A 25,371-nucleotide genomic window follows, 5' to 3' on the forward strand; every position below is an offset into this window, starting at 1 on the left:
TGATCAGGAGTAATCTGGGGTAGCCCAGTGTGGCCTGATGTGGCCTGGATGTGTTTTTTTAAGGCAGGATGTTTGCTGGACATCATGCTGGTAGTCCTTATCACAGGGTCACTGCAGGGTTAACAGTTAACTGGTCAGTGGGCAAGGATCATTCTGACCAATCAGCCAATGAGCATCTGTATCTGCCAAGGTACTAATACTACCTCTGGATTTTGGCAGTGGGATCATGACAGGGTGGAGGTCATTCTGACCGCAAATCACCCAATTCAGGAAGTGATTTGAAATGGGTATAAAGTGAGGCTTATCTTAATCTGTGTTTTATTGACACTGGCTGTCAGAGCTAAGGTATCTGTCTTCAGGGTAGCGGTAAGCCATTGTCTCACTTTTCCATGGTTGTAGACGAGAGCTCAAAGTCAATCCGTTTGCTCAACAAGGAGGCCACATAAGTCAATAGACCTATCATATAGTAATTGAAAACTTGGGCTATCTGAATAACTAGTTGCTTCGGGCTCCTGAAAAGAGAACAGAATTTAAAATGTAGTCTCCCAGAGGAAGCTGCAATGAATCAAACTGTGACTGTATGGCCCCAAGCTTGCATTTCAAAGTGGGATTTTTATTATGTAAAAATCTGGATCTGGCAATCACACAATGCAACTGGATATTCTATAGATAGATATGGTGTCTAATATTACGTCCATAGGCCAGTTGTCTTATAATGAATGAATTATCATTTTAGTTCAGGTTTGTGTGCTCTGTGACATCTGCACAGTCAAGCGGTTTGGTAGACCTTCACTTTCAGCAATTGCATGAATCCTGCTCTGTGCTTAGAACAGCTGCAGGTGGGACAGCTGGGCCCAGCCATCATCCACTACCTCCAATATTAAATCAGACTTCATCCACCATGTTCATTATTTAAACATTATGTAAACATAGAGGTTACAGTACATTGTGGGTGGTAATGTGGCTACCAACAACTTAGACAATGATAATATGATAATGACACACATTGTCACTAAAAGTCACCACGTTGAGGTTAGTGAGTGTTGGGAATATGGGAATCTTGCTATGGTCCTGACCTGATCAATCTGATTCATATGAAGTGTGTTGCCAGAAATCACCGGAATCTTTTTTCAGTGTTACTCTTATAGTAATCAACAGTGCCAGTGCCGCCCTTTTTGTACTTTGTCATTGTTACTGTATGTATGTGCACTCATTTTAACTTCAGAGTAACTCTGAAAACTTGAGTTCAATCTGTACATACACTAGTATATGTTAGTAAATGTGTCTTGGTTGGTAAACTACCCGCAAACCTTTTAGCCAGCCACAGTGTGTTGAACACTCAGCAATGTGTGTCCTCATTAAATCACAGTGCAGTGGTCACATCACTTCAGCCATGTAATCAATTATGTCTTGAAAAACTATAAGAGCAAAACCCTTGCAGCTGTCTGTAGTTGTCTACAGTGCATAAAGCATACACTGCATGAATTTTCCTGAGGATTCAGCAAAAGGATATTTTTAACAGTGCCTCCCAAGCTGTTTAAAGGTCCTGCTGAAAGCTGTTTTTTACAGTAAACAAGGATGATAAGATTATGTTGTCTTTCCTGTGTCTCTGTAAGAGCCAGAGCCTATGAAAGCGCATATTTTAATTTGACAGCTCAGCTGCAGATAGATAAGGCCAAATCAGTTTAGTGGCGATTGAGATGAGAGAACCACAGCAGATCTGGCTGTGTGCGTCTGTGTTTTCTTTTCAGAAGCTGTGTGAACTCAATGAGAGCTGACATGTTTTTATGTATGGATCCAGTAAATAGTTTGATCTATACAATGCTGAATTTTCATTTCTGCTTTCCCCCCCCCTTCTTTTTTCCCATTCTCCTCTCTCCCTTCCACTGTCTCTCTCCCACTCTTTTTCTGTCTTTCTTTCCAGGTGTTTGGGTTCCAGGCAGGCTTGACATGCCAGGACAGTACAGGGGGTTTCCTGCCTCTCATTCCCATTATCCCCTCCTTCAGCACTGCACTCTATGGGAAGCTGATTCAGATGCCTGCATACTGGTGAGTTTGTTGTGTTACGGTTGCAGGTTGTGATTTGTGTTTTGGTTTCTTGCCAATCTTCAAGAAGGTTGGTCTTACCTAATAAGAGCCAGACAGATGGCACAAAGCTAATTAGAGGGTTAAAAACAATAGCACATGAAAAACAACTGTGTAGCCTCTTATTTTTTCCCTTATTAAATCTGAGCCAATCACCAAAACGCCAATGTACATGCAAGGGGTGCAAAATGTTTATTTCCACTTCAGACATAAATAGAAGTTTTCATTGCTTATTATTTGATCAGGACAGGGCATTTTTTGCAATAGTTTTGCTATCATTTCCACTGTTATTCTGCAAATTGTTAGCAGGCATCGGCATTTAATATTTGCCCCTTGAAATGATTTGGATTTAGGTGATGCCCATTGAAGTGAAGCCCAGTTCTGAGCCCAATTAATTTAACACTTACTTCATGTCACCTGTTTTACTCAGTCTAAATTATTGATTTTGTTCACACATTACTCTTGAAGTGCTGTTTCCATCCTAACACAAATGGATCAGTGTCTCAAAATGGTTTGTCTTTCTGCAAGTCTGTTTCAACTAACATTCATTGCTGGTTCTGGCTATTATGAAGACTGCTATGCATGTTCTTTATGCTTATATTAATTAATTGTGGGTAAGCAGCACAGTTGAGATGGCCCTAAAATAAGACTGCCAACACAACAGTAAACAAGCATGAATCTGTCTTTAAGCTCAGGAAACATCCTGAGGACACCTCCAAAAATAGTAGCTTATAGGAGTAGCTACAAGTCTGGTGCACAATAGATCGAGCACTGTACCAGTTTTGGTGGGTCCAGGTGCAGAGTCGTGTGATTTAACTTTTAAGGTGATTGCAACAATAATCAATCTAACCCCATAAGGACTCTGTCTTAGTCACATTAAATTTTGTATTTTAATATGAATGTGTATCTGTATTAGATGGAAAAAATGTACACTAATTGACTTTAGAAAGGTTTACAGTAAGTGTGTTTGGGAGTGTTTATATACATGCTTGACTGTCTGTATACAGTACGTGCGAACGCGTGTGCATGTGTGTGTGCGTGTGTGTGGTGTCAGGCCCATGTATTGTAGTTTTTTTGTACTACTTTTGAAGAGGATTGCAGCCTCTTGCGGGCAGTGCATCAGAGGGTATTTAAAGTGATGGATGAGCCACTTCTTCAACGGTTGGTGGGGAAAACAGAAAAACAGAGTCATCGGGTAACAACTGCATCAATTTCTCAGATGGTTTGAAACACAAGGAGAGGAAAATAAGACAACGCTGTCAAAGGATATGAAAAAACATATTGCTATATTCCTGCCCTTGTACCAGACAGGATGACTCATTGGGGATGTCCCCCGGAGGTGAGAAGAGGTTAGGAGAGAGGAAGAGAAAGAGAGGACAAGAAGGGAAAGAAGAAGAATAAGGTTCAGAGTTTGGAGCACAGTTGGACAAATGGTGCATTTTAACAGTTAGACCAGTAGAGATGGACAAGAAATTGATGTAGAGGATGGAGAGAGGGTTAGAAGAAGGAGGAGGGAGCTCACAGGAGAAACACTGAGAGATGCTGTAGGAGTTTGGATAGAGAAAAGGAAAAAGAGAGAGCAAAGCCAGGAACGGAACAAACATCTTAGATAAGGTGTCTGTCGGTTCTAAGATTGGCTTCAAATGTTGAAAGATACAGAGGTGTATTGGGAAAATAATTCCTGCCATCATTCAGTCCATCAGTGTTTGTCCACTAGTAATCATCTGGAAAACCCCTGAAGCTAACACACAGACACACGCACACACACACACACTAACACACACACACACACACACACGCCCACCCTGTGCCCTCTCTCTCACACCTTGCAGTCAAAGTGCCTGTTAAAACAGGAAAACCTGTGTGAGAGCACTGGCTTGGGAATCGATTTCCCCCCATTAGTTTAGATTTAAACATGTCAAAGAGCTGCAGATGGTTTAGACTTTTCCTGACTTCTTCTCCAGCCAAACATTATATCTACTGTACAGTGGTTAGCTGGCCGCATAGGGAACCACAAGGCCCTCATTCAAAGTGGTATGTGAGTGTGTCTGTAGACAGAACCTGATTCCCTGTGCTCTCTGCTCCCAATAAGAGACTGTTAGCTATTTGTTTGATCTCCAAGCCCCCTCTTTTCTGCCCTGCCTACCTCAAATAGTGGATTCAGATGTCAAACGGATGTTATTTTTCTGACAATCACTAGATGTTTCTCATCTCCAGAAAGCCCTCTAGATCAATGCCCCCCTATGGCTTTCTTTCAGCCTGGACCAGCCCTTAGAAATAACACTGACAACCTCTCGCTGAGTCTCCTTGACACGTTAAGAAAGTGCTCTGTTATTCTTTGTTGTAAGCATGCCTTTGATGGAATACAGTATGTACATGTCTAGTAACACTATGCACCAGGAGGTCTTATCTTGGTGTGTTTTGAATAGATGTTAGACTACGTGATGGCATTGCAGTCATACCTCAAAATAGGTGAACACATAATACCCTAGATAATTCTAAAGCCCTTAAGATGATTATTTCCACTTCATCTCATTTTCCTCATCCCTAGTTTGAATATAGCTTGATGTTTCCGACACTTGAACAGGTTAGTAGCAGTTCTCGCATTTTCCAACAGTTGCCTGTTTGTTTCGCTGTCAATCTCTTTCCTGTAGATGATAATGGGACTGTGTGTTATTATGCAGGGTTATGAGTTCTAAACCTGTCATTTCAGGCTTGAAGTGACTCATATTTGACCCTTTCTGTCTTTGTGTCTTAGCGGGAGGTGTAGCTGTCTTGCCTTCTAACCTGTGTGCAGCTACAGTCAAAATCTAATTAACACAACTTGACAGTTTGCTCCTGGAAGAATAATGATGAGCAGGTGTGACAGGGACAGTGGTTTGAAGAAATACAAGAGAGAAATAGAAGGGACCAAGTGAGAACCAGCTATAGTAACAAGTAAGTAGTAATAACATGATTTGATTCCTGTTGTGCTGATGTTCTCCATGGTATTTTGGCCACGGATAGCTGCCACAGAACTGCCTTTTTGTCTTTTAGCGTGGATGAAAAAATATAAAAAGTCCCGGATGGACAGTGTATACTCTTAACTAATACATTTGATTTTCCTGTGTAGAACTTCAATACCATTGGTACCAACACAAATATACTCCTTATTAAATGTGATTAAATTTGTAGATGACAGATGCACAGTCCCAGTTCCTCTTATAGAAATGAAAGCTGAGCCCAGAGTGATGCACTGGGTCATTGTAGCAGCCAAAAGATGCACCCCACCAGGTGGTAGCATTTAATTTGACTGTATTAATGTTTGTTTTGGGACCGCTCCTCAGCGCTGATGTAATTCCAACAACACTCGTCCCCCTTTCCAAGATGTTCTGTTGTGTGAGCAGCCGCAGAGCTATACAAGCTTTTGAAGTTTTGAAGCTGTACGGAAAAAAAGCGTAAAGCATTAGACCTTGGTGAAGGTGCCACAGAGAGGCAGTAAGTGAGAGAGTGATCTGAAGAAAAGAGTCTCTCCAGTTGCTTTGTCAGTCTTCACTAGTTTTGTTAGGCAGATTCTTGGATTCGTTTTTCCATTACCAGTTTGAAAGGTAGCTTTAGATTTGTCTCCCTCTGGACTCTGTATTAAAGGGAATAGTGACTGACAGGAGAGAAGGGTAGTAGGGAAGTAGAGAGGGTGATGTCATATGCACACATCTTGCATCCCTCTCTTCTGTTTCTCTCTTTCCTGTCTAACTTCATTTTTTTATACAGATGTACAGTAAGTTTGCTTTCTCTCTCTCTCACCCACACACATGCGCCTGCACTGTCATTGTGCAACCAGCTCATGCTTAAGCAAGTGTATATGGCTGCCAGGTGATCATGGAGGATTTGGAGAGGCACTGGGCGTCTGTGAACACCCAGCACCTCTCCTGATGAGTTGGCCCAATACTATAGCTCATGTTTCCTTAAGTCTCACCACAAAGGCTCCTGCTTGTCACAGTGGGCAGCAAGGGACTTTCACTGGGGAAAGTGCCCTGCCTTGACATCTTCTTCCTGCCAGCCTTGGCTTTAACTGGGCATTTGTTAATGTGTTTGAGACCTTGGATGTATCCAATTAGAGATGTCTTTGTTTTCCTCAGTTTTTAAGCAAACTCAAGGGCAATGCTCCCAAGCAACTGCAGACTCTGATCTTGTGACTCCACATATTGGAAATTTTGAAGAAAGGAAAAGACATCACCCAACAAACAGCAGTCAAACCAAAATATTGGCAATCCTACGACAATAATCTCTCCTTTTGAGTCAGTTAAAAGTGAGCAATAGATTTCCAAGTCGGTGTAGGGTGACTGTTGAAACCTTCTCTACCTTTCCCTAAAATGGCCTTGTATGGGCACCTCAACTAAATTGTGTTTCAACCTCCTGGCCTCAGTTAAAATGACCTCAAATGTTGTAATGCAGACTTGTTGTGTCTGTCATTGTGGAAATAAACTTTTGAGGTTGGAAACTGCACAACCAACTGAAATTGTGTCATTTGGTTGTCTTGACTATAATAAAGTTGATTCTCTGTCACATTGTGTCTAGGCATCACTATGGATAATATTTAACTGAAAGTGAATGTTAGTTGTTAATAACTAAGCTTAAATCCACTTGACCACTGTCAGATCTTTGGTCGGGGGTAGGGAAGTTTCTAGATTCCTACCGTAGGTGCCTGATTAAGACAAGGTTTCTTCAAAGATAGCATCACTAACTTTGATCACCTGAAGAACTAAAAGCTAGAAGGGGATTTAACCTGTTCTTAATCATACTGTAGTGTTGTAGCTACAGTGTAAGCTTTTTAAGCCTGGCACACTTGGCCATTTCTTGAGATGCTCATATTGATCAACATGGAGCATTTGAATCCACATGATAGTTATTCTTCTCTTCATGTAGTCCAATGACTTTTGCTTCCTTGTGTTGTCCAGTTTGTGCAAACTGTGTGGCTCCTTTTGGGTAAAAAAAACAAACACCATAATTATAAAAGATGCTAATCTGCATTGAGCAGTAGGTATTCCACAAGGAAACAAGATTTAACATTTATCTATACATTAACAGTATTTCAATATGTTTGTGTTTAAGTTAGTCTGAATATCTTTGTTAACTTGCAACAGCAGCGTATTACAGTTTCACCAGCGCCATAAAGACTTGTGGATGAAAGTGTAAATGTTAATGGCTGAATAAAACTCAGATTTCACAAAGGTTTCAATTGGAAACTGTAGAAATCACAAATAAGTCTGCTGGATAAATAGGATCAGCGTGGTCAGTCTAAACTCTGGAGGTACAGTAAGATTGGTTATGCTAGCACAGTTATGATAAGTTCTCAACTTCTTTGGGATTAGAGAACATACTCACCATGTACAATATTCTTGGAGCGTTCACACTTACATCATGTAATCCCACCTACAAACATCCGAGTCGTCTAGACTTTTAATGATGCAATTGACTAAATTGTCCATGTATGTTACTTAATCTCCCTCTTTATGTAGACTACCATGAACTAACCCAAGCAGTCATTTGGTTAGCAAAAAACCAAAATCCTCTGAAATGAACTTTCACTTCCAGTGAATTAAAGCGCAGCTGAGAGGCATCAGGCTGTACTTATCCATAATGAAAGGCAATGTATGGGGCCGACAACTTCACAGGGACTGTACAGAGAGTCTCAATTGGTCTGGCTGTTAAACCTGTTATCCCAGATAAAATCAGTGCCTGCAAAAAAAAAAAAAAAATGGAGAGAGAGGGATGTGGCAGTAGGACTGGGACTTTAGAAGTGCCACCTGCATCGATCTCCCCAAACCTAACCTCACTCTCTAGCACACACACACAAGCGCTCACACCATATAATATTCCCTATGCAGGGCCACCTGACGGCAGCAGCATATGGAGGCAGGCCAAGTCCGGGGCCCACCAACCAACCTACCAACAAACCAGCAGCAGCCTAGTGTGGCTCGTCGCATTGCAGGCCATAATTCAGCCCCACACCAGCTTTTATGTGGCATTTTTAGCAGCCCCTGTTTCTCGCTCAGCTATTTCTGAGGGGATAATTTCTTAAAGCATGTGGCATTACAGGTGCATGTTATATAGCCACGAAAAGCTGACTTGCCCCGCAAACGTTTCTGAATAGAAAAGAATGTTGGTTTTCCCTTGATATCTAATTATTGGTCTAACTCTATTACATTGTCAATCGTTACTTCAGTTTTTAGCACTACCTGAAGGATTTTTTATGTGAAGTTGAGAAGTCCATTACTATGTCTGGACCAGTAGTCTAGACTCTAGATTAGCTCATGTTGTGATTTATGAAGGCTGCTTGAGGCATCTGAAGCATGAGGCTTCTGGTGTGATTGTAATGCCTCATTACTCCCGTTCATAGTTAGTCATAGCAAGCTGCTCCTGGTCTATGTCTCCAAGAACAGCCAAGAACAGGAGGACAAATGCTTTCTGTGTCCTTCAGTAGTGAGCCACAGAGATCCAAGTCAAATTTAGCAAATGCACATGAATAGCATTCACTGGTGAGAACACTGACTGTGGCTGTTACATTTGTCTATTAGCCATTTGGCAGGCAATATCATTAACAAGTTGAATTGGAATAATCACTTTGGCCTATGAAAACTGATTTGGGAGTGGTTGCTGGATGGAAAAGTCTCATTTCTGTGCTCCTGGTATACATTTACATGACGTATGACAGAGATCTTGTGAATGATGTCACACACAACTTCTGCGTAAACTGTTGTGCCCCTCAACCAAACTTTGATTAGTGCTGATTCCATAATGAAGTAATCACTTGTATTTCTCATCAAGGTCTTAAGTGAGAGGTCTGTGTAGACAGGGTTAAAGTTACTAAAAGCTGTTATGGTGAAGGATAATTGAATGACCTTAAATCAGCGTGCGGTTGCTGTGGTCATGCTCAGATTTGAGTTGTGGTTCGGAGGCCGGAGAGCAGCAAAGAATTCATTTAGTTGAACAAGGCAACGCATGAACTACTGTAGACCCTTCCCTGTTCTTGAAGAAACATGGGAATGTTTTCAGAAAGAAAAAGCGTTCACATGATGAAGCTGGAGGGATGTAGGCACACACTATAACAAGTAAGCTTTATGTATTAACAGGTGTGTATTAAAAGCCTGGAATGGCATATGATGTAATATTGTTCCACTTTTCTCTCCGAAGCACAGGAGTGCAAAGGATTGTGAGCTGCAAGGTGAAACATCATATTTCGTGTGGCACAGTCTATAAAGTATTTTGGCCAACTTTGTGGTTTGGATTTTTTTTTCTTCTCTACATCTGGTGTCAGACAGTTTTATTTGGTTTTATGGCTGACAGAGATCAATGGACGTATTGAGGAGCCTCGTATTAAGGAAATAGCATCAGTGAATGCAAAGCTTGTGCTCTCACTGATTGACGTCTCAGTCCTGATAGAAGCTTCCATGCCTTTCTTGCAGCATTCAACCGCTCAGTGAAACCATACAGAAACCATAGTCACTCTGCTGTAGAAGCAGTGCACTTGCCCTTATGATTACAAGTGTCATCTGGTAGCTTAAATAAACACTGGTTTTAACTCAGCCCTAAAGTGTATATTATAGGCTGTAATGTGTCCAAGAGGCAATATTCTTGCAATCCAAGAATATCTATTGAATTTTAACTATACCATATTTGGATGTATAAGCCAGAGCCAAGATGGTGGATTCAGGAGCAGCTGTAGATGTTTTCAGTTGACTGAAAGACTCTATTAATGCCTGAATTAGTCATCTGAGGAACTGAAGCTTGAGGGAGGGAGAACAGTGGGAAATAGGGAAGGGTAGATGGATTATCAGCTCTGAGTGGATTATCATCTACTGTGGTGTGCATTCCACTGTCTTCTCCTCCCCACCAGGCCTCACTCCTGCTCCATCGCTTCCCAGGAACAAGCTCATCCAATTTTCACTGCTTAAGGGAAACATTGGTTGTCACCACAATAAAAAATGAATGCTTTATGTAATTAGGTAACTTAGGCGGAAAAAAAACCTCACTGGAGTCCATTTTCTTATTTTCAATGACCATCTGTGTGAAGGTCAAAGGCCTTGGGAGAATAATACTGAAGACAACTCATTTGGATCAAAATAAAGGACAGATGATACTTTCGTTGACTGCTGCATTTGTTGTTATGACAACGGGATATAAAAAAGCCTGCAGCAAAATTTTGAACATATAAATGTGATATTTGGTCTGTCGTCTCTGGACAAAGGTCTCCTATCTCTGTGTGTCCTTATAAGGAACCGCAAGTCCTCCACAGCTGGACATGTTGGACAGAGGCAGGAAGCTACATGCACATACACAGACACACCATTATACACACACATACACAGGCCTCTTGATGTGTTTTCCTTTAACGCCTGATGAACCACGTCATTGCCATTTTCTCGCCTTGCGGTCTGCAGCTGTCTGCACAACTTGATTAAAACATTTCTTTTAGTAATCCCTGTGTAATGAAGCCCTCTCCTGAGAATGGATCTCAGTGTGTGTGTATGTAAGTTTGTGCGCCTATGTGTGTGTGTGTTTTGGGTCAGGGGTGCTCCAGATGGGAGGAAGGGGAGGGCCGTGTGTGTGTGTGTGTGTGAGAGAGAGAGAGAGTGGAGCGTTTCTTTCTATGAGGAGTTAGGGTTGTTCAGGACTGATGATTGAGAAATGCACACATGGAACACCTTTGACCCTGGGGAACCACAAAAGTCTGAGCTGTGGCCACAATTACAGTCCCCGCCTCACCCTAACTCATACCTAGATCCAGCACAGAGACTTTAAAGAGTTGGGCGGGTTTAGGAATGGGTGTCATTACAGATAGAAAAATTATCAGACTCATTTTACAGAAGTAAAATGAGTCTGATCATATGATGTAATGTGGATCTAGCTAGAATATATTGTTTCTGTGTTGCTTTTACAGTACTAGAACATTCTAAATTATGAATTGATTTTTCAAAACGCATATGATATATGTGTTTTATAGTATGTAAATGGTCACTGTGTGCTGGCAAGATGGCTTTAATATGACTTGAACCAAATATGGAAAAGTCTCTTCAATAACCATTTCTCTTCTTCACCTGCTCAAGAAGAGTCCACAGATGCACATCTGCATTTAAAAGACACTAAAGACAAGCTGTAATGATCACTGTTAATAATTTATCGCTGCTTAGGGGACTAATAATTTATCGCTGCTGCTGAAAACAGCATTTACTAAATTTTCTATAGCTGCAGCTCCACTTTTGCTCAGCGTCCAGCCAATGATATAGCCCATGTAGAGTCAATGAAACAAATAAATGAATGGGGTACCAGTTTTTTCTTCTGGTTTTTTTTTTTTTTTTTTTGCTTGACTTGGTGGCTTTTTCATGGTAGTAATATTTCTATTTTGTTCAAATCCCACCCATTCAACCTGATAGACATCCAGGTGGTAAAATAACAAATTTTCCCCATCCCCTAAGCTGGCCACTTAGGTGTTATTGTTCGGTGTGAAGTGCTTGCATGATTTATAATGTTCATTTAGAGACTTTGTGAGACACTGTAGTGAGTCTTTTGTAGTAAGATAAAAGAGGGGACTTGAGAGCAGCCCATAACTCACTCTGGTTATTTTCAAGAGGGGTCAGTGACCTTGGCTTGGAGAGATGGGGAATTCTGCAATACTTCAATCTGCACCACAAAGAAAAAAATAGACTGAAGGTATGAGCTGCCAGTCTTCCCTTCCCTCCATTTTCAGCCTGATTCCCTCCAAAGGGGTTTTAAAAATTGGAAAACAATAGCAGTAGAGGATTTTGTTAACTGTGTTTGGGAATGTTTGTGTTGGTTAATTAAGGCAGGGTGTGACAGTGAATGATTTGTAGAAACTTCAGATAACTTATCACTGGTCCCAAGACAGTGGCTATCTGTTGCATCTATCAGACAAATATGTCAGCCTATAACGGATTACATTGGGGTTGCTGTGGACTTTGTAAACAGACTCAGATAAGTTAAAGTCAAGAGAAAGTAGTACATTGTGAAACTAGTCAAAATTGTTTGACTATCTTATTGACTTTTTGTTTCTTTTACTACCTTCAATCTAGTCTACATGATCTTCTCAAGTACTTCCACTAACTTTTAAAGGTTTATTGGAGGAGAATGTTCCAGATGATGCGGAATTTCCCATTCAGCTCCCATTACAGACAAAATCCACCTGTGTCAGGGAATGTGTGTTTGTCTGAGTGTGACTCCTTTTTCTCTGTGGTTCATTGATGGACACCTTGCTCCACATCTCCTGCAGATCTCCCAGCCCCCACAGCTGTCTGTGTCACTGTATTTTGGAAAGAGTGAGGGAACTGATTTTTTTGTACTGTACAGGATATGAGTAATAACAAAAATGAACATTCTGGAAACTGTGTGCAGGTTCCAAGCTTGTATTCTGGGACACTGTGTAAACCATTAGGACCAGCTGCTCTTGGCGATATTCTTTCAAATCACGGCAAGATGCTGATCTTAAAAAAAGAATTTGCTGACCACATTTGGCCCAGCAGTTCAGGCATCGCATTATAGTTTGCTTTACGCTTGCTTTCTCAGTAGGGTCCTCTGTCAGAACATCTGCACTAATGCCAACATATCCAGATTTCGACACATTACTGGACATTTACGCAACACACACTCATATAATTGTATATACACACAGACACACCCCAACCAGCCTTCCCTTTTAATTAGGCTACATTTATTTTTGTCTGTAAAGTACAAAGCAACAACCTACCAGTTCTGCTATTCCTGAGTTTGTACTGGAGCTTTTCCAAATGGCTTTTTTAATGAGACTCCCCATGTTAGGTATTATTTTACCTGGAGAATAACATATGACCTGCAGGTTTGCGGTCTCTATGCTTCTCTTGCCTTTGCTTGCTCATTCTTGATCATGTTTTCTACATGGTTCCATTATATTTTTCTTGTTCTCATTTTCTCTCTTCTCCCTTTTTGTTTAGTGTGCAGTACTTGCATTCTGCCACTATTTAGGCCGTATTCAGACCAAATCCGGCGGTGCGGTGAAAACGCCAGTCGTCCCATCCATTTGAATAGGGGTAGTGCGTTTCTGCTGCGGCCATTTTGGCTGCTGCGGCGCCGCACCGGACTGCGGCCAGAAAAATGAGCCAGAGTCAACTTTTGGAGAAACGCAACCCGACGTCACTGCAGCTGAAGGCTGCGGTGGCCAATCACATCCGGAGATCACTGATCAGAGTTGTAAACTCTGCCACGAGGGAGTAGAAAGACATTACTAGGACAAGGGGAGGACATTTCTCTTCGTTTGATAACGTTAAAAGTAAAGTAGACTGTGCTGTCGGCCTCCCATCTCATTTTAAAAAAGACAAGAGAAAAAGAGAGAGAGAGCTGAGAGCACCAGCGAGAGAGAGAGAGAGAGAGAGAGAGAGAACAGCTGTGGTCAAGCGAGCTAGAGAGTGAATGAAGAGAGGGAGCGCTGGTAGCGAGAAAGCTGGTGAATCAAATCAATAAAACATTATTTGATTGTCTCACAGCTGTTACGTTGTAGAGCATAAATAAACACGCACACACCCCCACACACCTCCGCTCAACCCTGCGGCTGAACGCCGCACCTCCTGATTTGGTCTGAATACGACCTTAGACTGATAAGAGCTGTAAACTCTGCCATGAGGGAGAACAAAGACGTTACTAGGAGGAGGGGAAGACATTTCTCTTTGTTTGATAACGTTAAAAGTAAAGTTAGACTTTACTGTCAGCTTCCTGGCTAATTTAAAAAAGACAAGATACAAAGAGAGAGAGCCGACAGCACCAGTGAGCGAGAGAGAGAGAGAGTAGCTGTGGTCGAGTGAGCAAGAGAGTGAATGAAGACAGGGAGCGCTGGTAGCGAGAAAGCCGGTGAATCAGATCAATAAAACATTATTTTCTGATTGTTTCACAGCTGTTACATTCTAGAACACACATCTCTGCTCAACTTTGAGGCTGTACGCCACCACCTGATTAGGTCTGAATAGGGCCTTATGCTGTGTTCAGACACAATGCAAAGCAAACTGTCGCCTCAATTTACTCGCGAGTTTGACCACTGGCTCATTTGTATTTATTCACCTGAAACAGCCAAAGTACATTACTGTACATTAGCTTTAAGCTAGCTAGCAACGGAAGGCACTGACTGTGTCTGTGTGTTTATGTTGAGTTCAGCTTCTGACTGAACTCAGAACTCACCAGGAACTCTGGTTCTTTCCTTATTTCCCTCCAGTCTCTCCTTTTTCCTCTGTCCTCTCTGTATGTACATTCACGAGGTACATTCATAAAGCCCTGCGATATGCACAAATCTTTCGCTCAAGTTGAAACATTTTCAAACGGCATGGACGTGTATTTGCATCAGTTCACGCCATCTGGGACAACTTCATCATGTCTTTTGAGACTTTAGTGTTGGCAGCTAGTTTTATAATTGTTCCAGTTACAGGTTGTTAGAGCAGCAGGCCTCTTGTCAGCCATGGACTCATTACTGCTGCTGATTGCGCTCTGGCTGACCGACCTGCTGTTATTTGTTTGGGCATATGTGCGTACAGGTGTGACTACTTGCATGCTTTTGTGACAGCATGTGTCTTGGCACCTAAGTATATGTGCATATTTGCAAACATCAATGCATCTGTGTCTGTTCAGGTATGTACATTTTTGTGGTTTTGTGTATCTGTGTGCATTTATGTGCTTGTGTGTGGCCTCTGCAAAGCAGCAATCACAGCCTGTTAGCTAGAGCCCCAGCTGTATTTGTCTAAATATAGTCGTGACCATAGTCAGACCAGACCAGGAAGCTGATTAGCCTGAGAACCAGTGGCCCGAATAGATCTCAGCTCTTATGATGTGAAAAGGGTTCGATACAGACATGGGGTTACCCAGAGGCTGTTTAAATTAAAGGTTAGTAGTGATACCTCATGTTAGTACTGGCATAATGTATCACTAGATGGCTCTGAGCCATGATTGGAGCTACACACCCAGACTAATTTAGAGTAATTAAGTAACAAAAAGTATTTAGTAGGGGTCCTCTGTTAAGTCTACTTGCTTTTAGATTTCACTCATTCATTTTAATGACTAAAAATAATTTGCAATCCCTGTTTCATGTCCACATTTTAGCATGTACACAGAGGAAACAGACTAGGCAAAGAGCACCGCAGCTGGTATGGTACTCATGACTCTGACTCATGCCCTCTGCACAACACCATGCCCTGTTTTTCCTGATTCTGACAGGGACAGTGGACAGGAAGACTGTGTGCCAGTCAGTCAGCCACTAACCTAGCCAAGCAGTGAGCAAGTCCGCCAACTGGCCTGTCCTAGCCTCGGTCTAGGTCTTCGTCACTCAGTCACGGCACCAACAGGGGACAGGTTGGGAAATGAGGCCTAATGTTGTTGAAATGCACCAGAGGAAAGCATATTTCATTGGCTGAAATTGAAACACCTAATTTTTCATAGCTCCTGACTAATTTTGATTTCCTTTTAACATATTCCTGGTGGCCTCAGTGTTTTAATAAAAAAAGTTATTGACTTAAAGGACTACTGTGAGGTCAGAGACAGCCTATTCAATGAGGCACTGAAGTTCAAGCCAAGGACCTGATTTCTTAAATTATGAGTCAGGATCCAAAATGAGTTGTGGGCCCACTTCTGGTGGGTCTCCACATTATAAGAGTAGAAGTATGCTTTAATGAGTTTTGCTCCCCAGGCTACAGGCTCAGTTTCTAATGTGAATTCTGCACCATAGCAGTAAATGGCATTTGTTAGTTGTCCCATGCATACTCTATGTGTTTTACAAAGTAAGATATATGTAATCTTAGTGTAGTTACAATTGATTGATGCAAGAGCTATTAGTGCTGCTATTTTTACCTCCTTATTTTTGGACACTTTTGTTTCCTTCAAAGCCTGTGGTAACAGTGAAAGAGCTGCCTGCCAGAAAGCTGTTTACCATGTTGCAGCAAGAAACACTGACTGTGCCAGCTACTTAATGAAATCCGATGAGTGTCTGGCTGTCCTCACATCCAGCATTCCCGAAACACCCTAATGAGAGTTTCTGCTTCTTATTTAACTCCAAGATCCAAGTTGCTGTTTGCAAAGAATTGGGCATAATATAATAAAAACAGGTGCATAATTAAAGTTTTAGACGACCACATGCACATGACAGCTCCCCTGAAACGCTATAAACACTCGAATAAGCCAACAAACTTTCATCCCTTGCCAGTCCTCCCATTGAAGTGGCTTTGCAGGCACATTTGCTCTGCATGTGGGGACATTATTGTTGCTAGGTCCCCTTCACTTTCTTTTGTTCAGCGGCGATATCTAACTACGTGTACACACATACGGGCATGCACGCATTTGAACACACAAAAACACATGAAAATCAGTTTGATTGATGTCTTGCTGTATAACATGTAACAGTAGTGATTTTTAATAGCAGAGAAGCATGACATTGCTTGGTTCATGATGGTGCCAAATGCACCACATGTTGCAAGGGAATTCAAAATGTATATGCGTGCTGTCAAGGTAAACTCATTGACCCTGTCAGGTTTGGAGTTTCTTTCTTTCTCTCTCCCTTTGTTTTTTTCTGTACTCTTACATCTCTCTTTATCAAACTCTCTCTCGCTTTGTGTCTCATAGTAGTCCCCCCTGAGACAGCAGGCGGTTAAGAACTCTGGGCCTGCCTGTGTGCAGCTAACAGCTCATGTCACCCTGCCGAACCACCCAGGAGCAGAAGAAAGGGAAAGATAAAGAGACACGGAGAGAAGGAGAGGGAGGGAAGCAGAGGAGTTAAACGATTGCAGAGCTGCTGAGCGGAGGGAGAGACCCCGTGACATATCCCACACTCTGAACTGGGACCATACCAAAATGGATGTGTGATTAAATGAACTGTGATGCTCGTTCCTGACACGCCGCAGCCATCCCTGGAATTAGTCACGGTTCTATTTTCACCGAAAGCGACGCTCAGAGGGCAATGCCTCTTTACTTCCATTACAATATGTAGTCAAGTGAGCATATGTGCGCACACACCCAAAAAGTAGATATGTATCTATGCAGGGGGCACTGCCAGTCCTGAAAAAGCCAGCCCAAGAGCCTCTCAGAACAGAGGAGAGGAAAACAGAAGTGGAACTGAAGAGGCTTGTTATGCAGTGTTTATAGATTAGGCTCCCTGGGTGTTTTTTCAGTGAACGGAGGTTCCTTTGGACGCAGAGGGAGGGAGCGATACACAGGGGAGAGAGAGAGAGAGAGAGATGTGAAGGATAGAGATCAGTAGTCATAACGATAAGGGTTAAATCAGTCTCAGCGCTGTGTATAATGCCATGATTCGGTTGGTGTGTTTGTGTGTCGGTGTTTTGGGGAATCCCTCCATCTGCTGTTGCTGATGTCATATATGGGATCATATGAACTGAGGAGCCATGACTTCACAGGCTGGACAGAAAAAGGGGCCTGAATCAAGGATTTGAAGGGCATGTATGTGTGTCAAGATGTTTGTGTGTGTGGTATCAGAGATGTACGAGAAGTGTGCTTGAATGTGTTTGGATATGTATGAGTGATTAGAGGGTGAATAGGGGACACAGTGAGGCGAATACTAGAAAAGAGGAATTAAAGTGTGTGTGTGCTTGCGTGTGTGTGTGAGTGTGTGTGTGTCAGATGATAAATGAGGGCACGGTCCACTGAGGTTCTGATGGACGGGGGCTTGGAGGACTCCATCCGACTCTGCTGTTACCTCATCCCCCTGAACGCTCAACTCATCAGCTTGTCATACACACACACACACACACACACACACACTCACACACACAGACTCTCTCTCTCCACACTCTTGGAGACAGATGAAATGTTAAATGCGTAGAGATTCTTTTCAGGGTCAGGTTTCTGGGCTGTACATCTCTTCACATAAATCATCATCACAGTTTTGACGGAGGGGAGAGTGGGGTCGGTGGCAAAGAGGCAAACTACATCTACCTGCCAAGTAACTAAGGAAAGCTTGGCTTGCACTTGGTACTTCTTCAATTTGCTGTTGGAATGTAGTTCTACCTATTTGGCCCCGCGTGCTATCAATGAGCTGTTTTATATTGCGATGTGATATTGATGGATTCGTGGAAGTTGTGAACCATTTGTTTCCACCAGTGTCTGTTTCATTCAGTGCATGTTGGCGCTTATGCGCAACTCTCCATTCTTTCATTTATTATTGTCAATATATCCTGAATCTCTCTGTGTCTCTCTTTCACCTCATGTATTATCCGTGATGTAACCCTGTCTCTCTTTGTCTGTTGTCCTTCTCTTTCAGGAGCAAAAGGTCTTCGGTCCTCACCACAGAGTGTATTTTTGAACTTCCTCACTTCACTGTGCAGGCTACAAGGGCTCAGACACTTTTGCTCCAAGCGATCTGCCAGAGCTGGACCCACAGCGTGGTGTCCGGAGCCCCATTGACACTCAGCGAAAATCTGCTCAATGAGGTTTACAAAGCTCCAGGTAAAAAAATGGTTTACAATAGACCCTATGAAGTTAACTGAGATAAGCTTTTCTTTACAGAAATTGCCTCTAGGGCTGGGCGATAAAACAATCTCCATACGGGATCACAGTAAAATATATGTAGATAATGATGCTAAACTTTGGACATTTTTTGCTCGATATGGATAGATCTAAAAGCCTATCACACAGCAGAAATAAACACAACAATAGCCAGTCATTCTGCAGTTTTTGGCTTGCACTTCAAAGTACACGACCATTTCCTACAACAGCCAAGGAGGCTACGCTAGCACAGAGCTACGACTATCTGGAGTGCCTGTCATATTTAAAGTAATGTTAGCTGAAACAAGCTGCTTTAACTCATGGACACGTTTAGTGGAACAGTCATCACACGCCATTGCTTTCACGAGGCTGCTTAGACTGTGAATGCACAAAGCTAACTGCTAAGCTGGGCTAAGCTCGGAGCTTGTAAAGAGAGTAGCAACAAAAGGCTAGTCACCACTAGTAACACTAGTGTCATTTCATAAAGAAAACTAGTGAATCTAATGATATGTGAATAAGCACAGAAAATAATCTAGTCGGTAAAATAAATGAAGAGGTTACAGCAGAATATATACTGTATATAAAAGATGTAGCATAATGACTGGATTACAATTTTGCACTTTTAACTCAGATTTCTACCTCAGTAGAGCCCAGTACATAATTAATATCTTTTAAATTTATTTTATCTTACCTTTGTGGGCCCTTGTTTACTTTTTTCTCTTGGTCGTACCTCTACAAACATTTGAGATGTTTGCTTCCTTGCCAAAGGAAATTGATATCATAGCTTTTAGTTTTATTTACATTATTTTAATAAGTTACAAGGCAAGCTAACTTGTATTGTTTTGTTACAGCAGATAAAGCATGTTTACAAAGTTAAATATTTACATTTATATGATATTTATTATATTTTTTTATAACAAAATCTATTCTAAACCAAATCATGTTTGCACAGTTCAGTGTTTACATTATGTTGTTCTATTTTTTATGTTAATAAACTATATTCTAAAGTTTAAATAATAAACCCTCTGGTTCCTTCAGCCTTCAGTCATCATCAGGATACTCATTCAAATGGCAGTATTATCAAATTATATTAATCATGATAAATATCGATATTGATCAATATGGAAAAAATGATCATGATCAAATTTCTTGCCATATCGCCCAGCCCTACACTGTAGTCCAGTTTCATAAATTTCTGATACCTGACCGAGAGAATAATCAGGATCTTTTTCTGCTGATATCTGAGCAGTTGTTGCATAGCAATTAATGTGTAAGGGATGTCAAGCAACGAACCAGTAAAATAGTGAGACATGACTCGTTAACTTTTCCAATGTCTTCACAGCTTTCAAATTCACATGTATGTACGGTACAGTGGGGAACGGGTATGTCAAAGTGGAGCAAAGGCTGTTTTTCCAGCATTCACAGTATGTGTTTGTAATTGCTTAGCATAGCAAGGGGCTCCTTGTGTTTTTTTAGCTGTTTTCATAATGCAGTTGTTATTATAGAGACACAATTATAACTCTGCAATGGCAACTCAGTCACAAAACAAAACAATACCCACACAGGAGATTAATGTATCCATTAGCGACTCATTCTGTGCATCATTACTAGCATGAATAGTCAAAGAACAATGGAGAAACTACATCAGTTTGCCCATCTGGTCTCTTTTAGAATATTATACTAGATGTTAATGCGGTCATCTTTGTAGTTGATTTATTAAGCCCTCTCTTTCCCCATAAAGTACATTTACTGTCCTTTGTTTGTCTGTCTGTCAGCCATGACTGGAGAGCACAGAATGTAAACACGCAGTTATGCAACGTCAAATATAATTGCCTGAAGCCAACAGCTTCGTCATCGTTAGGGGATCATCATTCGTCATCATTTGAAAATGTTAGAATGAATTAACGTCATATAAATACCAATAGCAGCACCATTTGTCCAGGAGCCTATTAATATTTTGCTACTGACCAGTCAGGAACTGGGACCAATTGAGTACCGGTTCTCGCTTAAAGTGATTTGACTCTTTTATGAAAAAATTTACAGTTATTTCTCAGGGCTCAGCCCATCATGTGCCAGACCATGATTTGCCCAAAACAAGTCAACCTGATAGTAGCTTGTTAGCTATGGGCAAATTGACTTGCACACCCTATACCAGGGTTGAAAGCACATATCCAAAACCTAAGGTTTTCAAATACACAAGTTCATGTGAGACACTTTGGCAAGATCAACTTGTTTTGTGCCCAGTGTGGGGTACTGGACCTGCAGCCGAGGGCAAATTAACTCTGAAACAGTTTTACGCTTCATGTCGCCTAGGATGCCTTAATGGTCAAATAATAAATTTTGCCCCTTGTTAAAGAAAGGGAGGGAGCCTGAATTCAATAAAACAGTAGCGTTTCTCATGACGGTAGCATCTGGACAGTCCTCTGGAGGGCCAGGGATTTTCCAACTCATTAGGATCATGTTGTTTGGTATGCCGTCAACATTCTCCCTCAGCCAAGCCAGCCAAGCTACCTTTTTCACCGTTGTGTAGCCGCCAAAATTTATGAAACTGGTCTCCCGTGGAGTGAAGTCAAATATTCCTCTCCCCTCACTCTGCCTTTCTCTTGGAAAGGGGCTTGAATAGCAACATGGAGAAACATTTGCACATCTGGTCCGTGTGCTGGCAGGTTAGAAAAAGAGCAGTGGGGGAAAGAGTTTTGGTTTAGAAGGCAGGAGAGTGAAGGGGAATAGGTGATGTGTTGTGTAAGTATATGTTTAGTGGGGAAAAAACTCAGCAATAATTCCTATGATATAACCAAAAATGTCTAGTTGTGTATCTGCTTTTGAAATTGTCGTGACACTCATAGGCCTTAAGGAAGATGTTAACTGTCCCAATCCCTCTCAATCTTTGGTGTGACAGCTTAAGTGTGGAAGATAAATGGAAAAAGAGAAGATGCAAGAAGAAAAAAGGAGTAAAGTTAGCAGAAGAGTAAACTGTTGTGAACTATGTTTACTGTAATGCATCTGCCTGCACACCCAGTGCAACCTTGCTGAATATTTTTGGTTTCTGTGTGCATTATGGGATTAGTCCATACTGTAACGTCATGATGGGACCTCGCTGGCTGTTCTCAGCTGGCTACTTGCCTTCCCGCTCACTCTTCTGCTCCGCTTCATTTTGAGTTGTTTCCTTGAGTAAGGCAAACCCGATGTGATTTCTACAGAGCCCTTACTATCATATCCGCTGATGAAAAGCTCACTGAAGCTCGTTTTTAAAAAATTCTATCTAACGATAATTGTGGGGAATGTTCTGTTTAACTGCTGACGTGGTGCCACTTATTAGGCCCTCCATGTGGTAGAAGTGTTTGCCATCTTAGCAGTGGCTGCATTTTTCCTCTAGTGTGAGTTGCCGACTGTTAATGGTAAAAGCGGTGGGTCTGTTACAATGCTCAAGTCTTAGATCTGGATACAGAGTAGAGTCCTGAGTTCGTTCTTGTGTCACCAACCAGTGACCTGATGGTCACTGCTAGGACATTGCTGACGCACGCACACACACACTGAGGCCAAACGCTCAAACGGCAAACAAAAGCTTCACTTTGAACATGTGCTTTTTTCATTCCTTTAGGAATTCATACTCCCTTCTATCCTTTTGATGTTACATGGTTTCTCAATAGTGGAAGGTGTTTCATATCGAGGTCTAGCTGATAACACAGATGGTCAGTGTCCTTCGCGGGGGAGCCATTTGGGTATGAGATTTCATTCCCTGTCCAAAGAAAATTACACGAATCAGTAAGGGAGAAAACTAAACAAAAGTTTTAATCTCAAGGTACTGACAGATTGTTAAATGTTCTTCAAAATAATTGTTCGACTCCTTTTTAAAGAAACAGTCAGAGACTTAAAATCATTGCAACTGACTGGAACACAGCCGTTAGGACTTGTAAGACTGCGGGTTACTGTACTGCTCAGTGGCAGCTACAACAGTAACCCAGCAAGCAGCCTATGCAGTGTAGGCCGTGTTTGGTCTTTGAGTCCAGAGATGATTGAGTGAAATCAGAAAACAAAGCGTAAAATCTAATTTTCTCTAATCCAAAAGACATCGTCAGTCACTGCCTGTTGCATGACAACTCGGTTTGTCACACAACTGCTTGTAGCAAGATGTTGATTTCCAGTGGTGGTCTCGTGTGCATGATTCAGATATGAGCAGAGTCTTCTATGGTGACACATTATTCCACCGTTGTCCTTTTGCACTCCAGTGAAGCTCACACTAGTGTTGTATTTTATCGGTGAGCTCTGCAGAAAACAGTATGTCATACTTTATGTGTCTGGTTGTCTGGTGAAAATGGAGAGGTGGTCCATAGGGAGGTGTGTGTGTGTGTGTTTGTGTACACATGCATTCTAACAGCATGTGCCCCTTAAACCTCAGCCTTGTCAGCTGCCCAGTGAGGGTAGAAACAACTCTTTGCCTTTTTTATTCAGCTCTGCCCTGCTGCAGTTTCTCTTTCATTTTTGCTCTCACAGAACCCGCTCTTTCTTTTTTGCTTGCTTTCTTTTGTCTTTTTTTCTTAATCTCTTGCTTTGTTTTTTGCTTTTTCATTTTTGCTGTTGTCATTTCTTTCCATCTTTTCTGTGCAATTCTGTGCTGCCAACTTTTTCTTTTTCTTCTCTTTTGTGCATCTGTCACTCTTTTCTTGTTTTGTTCCTGCATTCATTGTCTCACGCCATCTCATTTTTCTTCCTCTAATCCTGTATATATATATTTTTTTTCTCCTCTTCTGCTGCGATTGTCAGTGGCCAACCCGTATTACATGTTCTCTTTGTTTATACTTCCAGGATGCTTTTGTGGTTTGCAGTAGCAACCATAGTAGCAGCAGCAGCAGTAATAGTAGCAGAATGGAGCCTGTAATTCCTGCCTACCATGGCTTCTAGCCACTGCTAACCTCAGATTCAGCGACAGACTGACCACAGTGACCTCCCACACACTGCTCGAGTCTGCATGCATTTGTGTGAGAGTACAGTATGTTGTGCAAAAGAATATGGTGAGAATGTGTTTAATTACAGTTCAGGGAAAGTGTAATCTCAGTGCAGAAATTCATTTTCTCATTGCTCACTGTTCAGTGCATTTTCTCAAAAAATACTTGGATATTCAGTGTTTGAAAAAGTCAGTACACATTTCCATTTTCTCTGATTGGTTTCTGTTACATGTGAAAAACCTGAATCCTGTAGAAAACATGCCATATTTCCAAAACATGGCAAACCATGCATGTGCCTTTTGATCATGGCATTTGAAAATAAGAGATTATCCATCGAACAATACGGCATGTACAAAAAAATGCTAGAAAAATGCAGAGGGATACATATTATTGACACCAGTGTCAATAAATGACAGTGTGAATGAACGATAGTTATAGCTCTTGCTATCTATCCTAGTTTTTGAATAGATGTTATGACTGAAATGTATCTTGATGAATCATAGAATCCTGACTCTGAACATTGCTATGAGCACACATAATCTGTTTGTTTCTTATTGTCATCTTTATCTTTTCATTGTTGTTGATAGCTTTATTGGATTTAAATTCATGCACTTTTATCCCCAGCAGACTCAAGTCTTAAGATTTCAACAGACATATTTATAGTGCAGTACACACTGATGAGTTACAGAGAACTTTTAAACCTGCAGATGGTACATCTCTGGCTTGGAAAATATGACTGATCTCTTGCCCTTGTACTGTAAATATTGCCTATATTGTGACCATGTGATCGTGAGAATAAGTGTGTTTGTTTACTGCATACATGTGTGTGTGCTTTTTGTGTTTTCGCTCTTTTTTGCTGATCTAATTGAAATTAGAAGTCTCGGTGCCGTGACATGGCAGTAAACACTCCAGATGACACACAGAGAGGCTGGGATGCTCCAGACTCGAGACAGTAACTTTAGACAGCTCATTATAAAAGGATGATTTTTCCTGTCTATTACTTTTAAACACAGCCAGTAGTAGAAATGTTTCATATCCTGTTTTTTCCCTTTTTTGTTATTGGCCTGAAAGAGTTGTTGCTTAGCAAAGTGACTTATTGAATGTAGATCAGTGATATTTCTTTACAAGGATTACACGATGATGAACTTGAGGAAAATCCGTTTTGCCATGATAGTGGCAGCTACAGTAAGCATGAGCCTATCAATAATTTTTCTCTGCGTTTGAGCCAAGCTCACTTTGGTCATTTTGGTGCTTTCCTATTTTAGTGTCTTGAAAAAAGCTCCGTTTTGAAAGACAAAAAGTCAAGGTAATTTAAATCGGCATAAAATTGGCATTTCCACCAGTGATGGATTCAGCTCTAATGTAGCTACCACAGCTGGGTTTCTGGCTGCAGATCTCTGTGGTGGTCTGGACTATGGGACAGGAGGAGGGGGGTCTGGTAGAAGTTGGTTGGTGGTGGTCACCAGACGTGCTCTAGATGATTGCCGGGTGATATACGAGCTGTGACATAACTTTAGCATGACAGATATAGGGGGAAAAGAACAGAGGAAGAGGAAGAGAGAGAGTGAACGATATAATGAGCAGAATGAAAAATGAAAAAGAGAAGGAAAATAAAGGTTGAGGGGAAAAGTGTCTGAAAGAAGGAAATAAAGAGACTGAGAGTGTGGGGTGGACCTCAGTGCTCAGATACACAACTGACCATTGGCTCTCTGGCTCTGCTTTTATTAAAGCCAGCTTTGGCACCTAATTGAGTGTCACGTTAGACACACACACACACACACACACACGTAAAGAGCCATGCATATGCACAGATGCATGCCCACCTCCATCTTTAGCAAATCCT

General features: G+C 41.5%; 1 protein-coding gene across 5 annotated transcripts in view; it reads left to right on the forward strand.

The window, feature by feature from the left end:
• Nucleotides 1-25,371, forward strand: part of LOC137191923 (intermembrane lipid transfer protein VPS13B-like) — a 343,015-nt gene that overhangs the window by 60,877 nt on the left and 256,767 nt on the right. For all 5 annotated transcript variants that reach the window (XR_010930464.1, XM_067602417.1, XM_067602414.1 and 2 more), the window contains exons 16-17: nucleotides 1,925-2,049; nucleotides 18,359-18,543. Coding sequence is in view for 4 of the 5 variants with exons in the window: in XM_067602417.1 (XP_067458518.1) it covers nucleotides 1,925-2,049; nucleotides 18,359-18,543 (310 nt within the window). In the remaining variant the exon portion in view is untranslated. The remainder of the gene's footprint in view (nucleotides 1-1,924; nucleotides 2,050-18,358; nucleotides 18,544-25,371) is intronic.

The sequence above is a fragment of the Thunnus thynnus genome, chromosome 10 (assembly GCF_963924715.1).
Source record: "Thunnus thynnus chromosome 10, fThuThy2.1, whole genome shotgun sequence".
In the NCBI taxonomy this organism is placed as follows: domain Eukaryota; kingdom Metazoa; phylum Chordata; class Actinopteri; order Scombriformes; family Scombridae; genus Thunnus; species Thunnus thynnus.